The 2,943-nt window shown below is 50.3% G+C and overlaps 1 protein-coding gene across 1 annotated transcript in view; it reads right to left on the reverse strand.

Moving 5' to 3' along the window:
- Window positions 1-2,281: 2,281 nt before the first annotated feature.
- The window catches only part of ELOF1 (ELF1 homolog, elongation factor 1), a 6,848-nt gene continuing 6,186 nt past the window's right edge, over window positions 2,282-2,943 (reverse strand). The window contains exon 2 of the mRNA XM_015407507.1: window positions 2,282-2,392. Within this exon, the coding sequence (XP_015262993.1) occupies window positions 2,299-2,392 (94 nt within the window). The 3' untranslated portion in view covers window positions 2,282-2,298. The remainder of the gene's footprint in view (window positions 2,393-2,943) is intronic.

Consider the following 2,943-nt stretch of genomic DNA (forward strand, 5'->3'; position numbering starts at 1 on the left):
CCAGGAAGACAGAGAACATAAGAACGTAAGATATGCCAATGTTGGATCAGGCCAAAGGCCCCTCCAGTCCAACACTCTGTGTCACACAGTGGCCAGAAATACCAGGTGCCATCAGGAGGTCCACCTGTGGGGCCAGAACTCCAGAAGCCCTCCCAACTGTTGCCCCCCCCAAGCACCAGGAAGACAGAGAACATAAGAATGTAAGAGAGGCCCTGCTGGATCAGGCCAAAGGCCCACGCAGTACAACACTCTGTGTCACACAGGAGCCAGAAATACCAGGTGCCGCCAGGAGGTCCAGCAGTGGGGCCAGAACTCCAGAAGAAGCCCTCCCACTGCTGTTCCCCCCCAAGCACCAAGCACACCTGCCCTTTCTATAGGGCATTTATTTAAAAGGGACGTCTTCATGGTAAGACCTGGCTAGAGGTTCCCCAAACACATGAAAATCGGCTTCTGCCTCTGCGGTCCTTTATTCACACCAACAATGAGCACAGAATGCAAGATCTCGAAGACGGGGGACTGCATAAGGCGCAGCATTTGCCATTTGGGAAGGGGCACGAGGGGGGGGGTGCGGCTGCTACCCAAGGACAGCCACAAAAGGCCACCTGAGCCAACAGCAGTGCCAGCAATACACAACGCCAAAGGCGGCAGATGGGAGATGAGCCCAAACACTCCCCCCACCCAATCCACGTCTGCCAGGCTCGGCATCAGAAACCCACACAAAAGTTCAGCGCAGTAAGAAAGAGATCCCGCTCACAGCCAGTCTCCCAAGTGGTAAAGCAAGTACATCGTTCTTACGCAGAGACCTGGCTCATCCTGCACTTATCATAGAATCATAGAATGCTAAGAGTTGGAAGGGACCTTGCAGGTCATCTAGTCCAGCCCCCTGCACTCTGCAGGAGCAGAGCCAAAAGAGAGCCCTACAACATACCCGGAAGGTGGTCAGACAGCCTCCGCTTGGAAACGTCCAGCGAAGGAGCATCCACCACCTCCCGAGGCGGTCCATTCCACTGCTCAACCACTCTGACAGTTAGGGAAGTTTCTTCTGATATTTAGCCGGTATCGACTCCCTTGTCATTTACACCCATTAGATCTAGTCTTGCAAGTTTGTCAAGAAGAGTAGAAACAAGGTACAAATATCCAGAAGATATTCGACGACATGCCGTCAAAACCACCGCCCTGTGTTACGCCAGCGTCTCCTAATCATTTGTAGGACAACATTTCTCAGGGTTATGACCAGCTGGTACCCCAGCACAAAGAGCTTTATTGTAATGTCACAAACCATTCACGCTCCCCGTAACCGGCAACACAGAAGACTTGGCGTTCAGAGTTATCGGTGACGACTAAACCCGATTTTAAATAAGCACTTTGAAATAAAGCAGTTCTTTAATTAGGGTGCCGTTTCCCCCCACCCCCATCTAAAACAATGACATCTAAAGCAGAGCCGTGGGAAATGTTTCTGGGATAACAGAAGTGGACCCGTAATTTAATCCAAAGTCTGAACTGATGGAGAGGAGTTAGGCTTGCCTGGGATGCTCGATCAAGGAGTTCTGGGTACAAATCTATGCAGGAGAACAGAAGGAACACAAAGAGCGCAACCTGCCACCCTGCCAGATTTTGATGCAACCCCCATTTCACTGTAATGTCTAAGCACAGCACTGCACCTGAAGAAAAAGAAATTGCAATGAAAAAACCCCTAAAGAAATTATACTGGTGACGAGGAGATTATCTCTTGCGTTGGTTTTGTTTATTCGTGTTCTTTGAGTGTTGAATCATGGCAACGAGGACGTGGCACTTCGTGTGCTTTTGCTGTGGAGGAGACGGAAGCCCCGCATGGAACGCCCCACCGAAAGGGACGCGGCTGTGTCGTGGCTCTTAGCAGATTATGACAGCCTTGTACATCCTGTATGGAATTCTCAGCAATGGTGCCGTTGACAGAATTGCCTGCCTCTCTCCCCTTGGTGGATCGTACAGATGGTCTTTATTCCCTAAACTTCAGGGGGATTCATGAAAAATGACCGGATTCCTTAGCAGAAACAAATATCACAAGAATCGCCATCTCCAGACCACACCAGCTGGATCCTCAATGCATTGTGTCACAAACCCCCCCCACTTCCAAAATCAGAAATTCTGCTAAATCCCGCCACATTCTTCTCCAGTCCCTGTTACTGATTGGCCGCCTCACAAGCATCTATCCAGTCACTGTAAACATCCACAGGTTCCGAGAGATCTGCAGAATCAAAGGTCAAGGACGGCAACAACAAACCATGAGAGCCAAGCCACATTCTTCTCCAGTCCCTGTTACTGATTGGCCGCCTCACAAGCATCTATCCAGTCACTGTAAACATCCACAGGTTCCGAGAGATCTGCAGAATCAAAGGTCAAGGACGGCAACAACAAACCATGAGAGCCAGTTTGGTGTCGTGGTGAAGTGTGCGGACTCTAATCTGGGAGAACTGGGTTTGATTCCCCACTCCTCCACTTGCACCTGCTGGATGGCGTTGGGCCATAGTTCTGATAAGAGCTGTCCTTGAAAAAGAGCCGTTTCTGTCAAGAGCTCTCTCAGCCCCACCTACCTCACAGGGATGACCTTGGGCAAGCCGTAGTTCTGATAAGAGCTGTCCTTGAAAAAGAGCCACGACCTCACAGGGTGTCTGTTGTGGGGAGGGGGAGGGAAAGGAGTTTGTAAGCTGCTCTGAGACTCCCAGTGAAAGGCGGGGTATAAATCCAATCTCTTTTTCTTCTTCATGTGCCCTACAGTGTTCCCTCTAAGCTGAGTTAGTGTGAGCTAGCTCAGTTTTTTGTCCTCCGGCTCACACATTTTTGCCTTCGCTCGGGAAGGAGGGCTCCAGAGCAAACTGATTTCTGCAGCAGCCCAATCGCTGGCTCACAACTTTAATGCCAGTAATTTCACAAAGTAGAATATTTGCTCACAAGACTCCACAG

The sequence above is a fragment of the Gekko japonicus genome, unplaced genomic scaffold (genome assembly GCF_001447785.1).
Source record: "Gekko japonicus isolate JY-2015 unplaced genomic scaffold, Gekko_japonicus_V1.1 scaffold3291, whole genome shotgun sequence".
NCBI lineage: Eukaryota > Metazoa > Chordata > Lepidosauria > Squamata > Gekkonidae > Gekko > Gekko japonicus.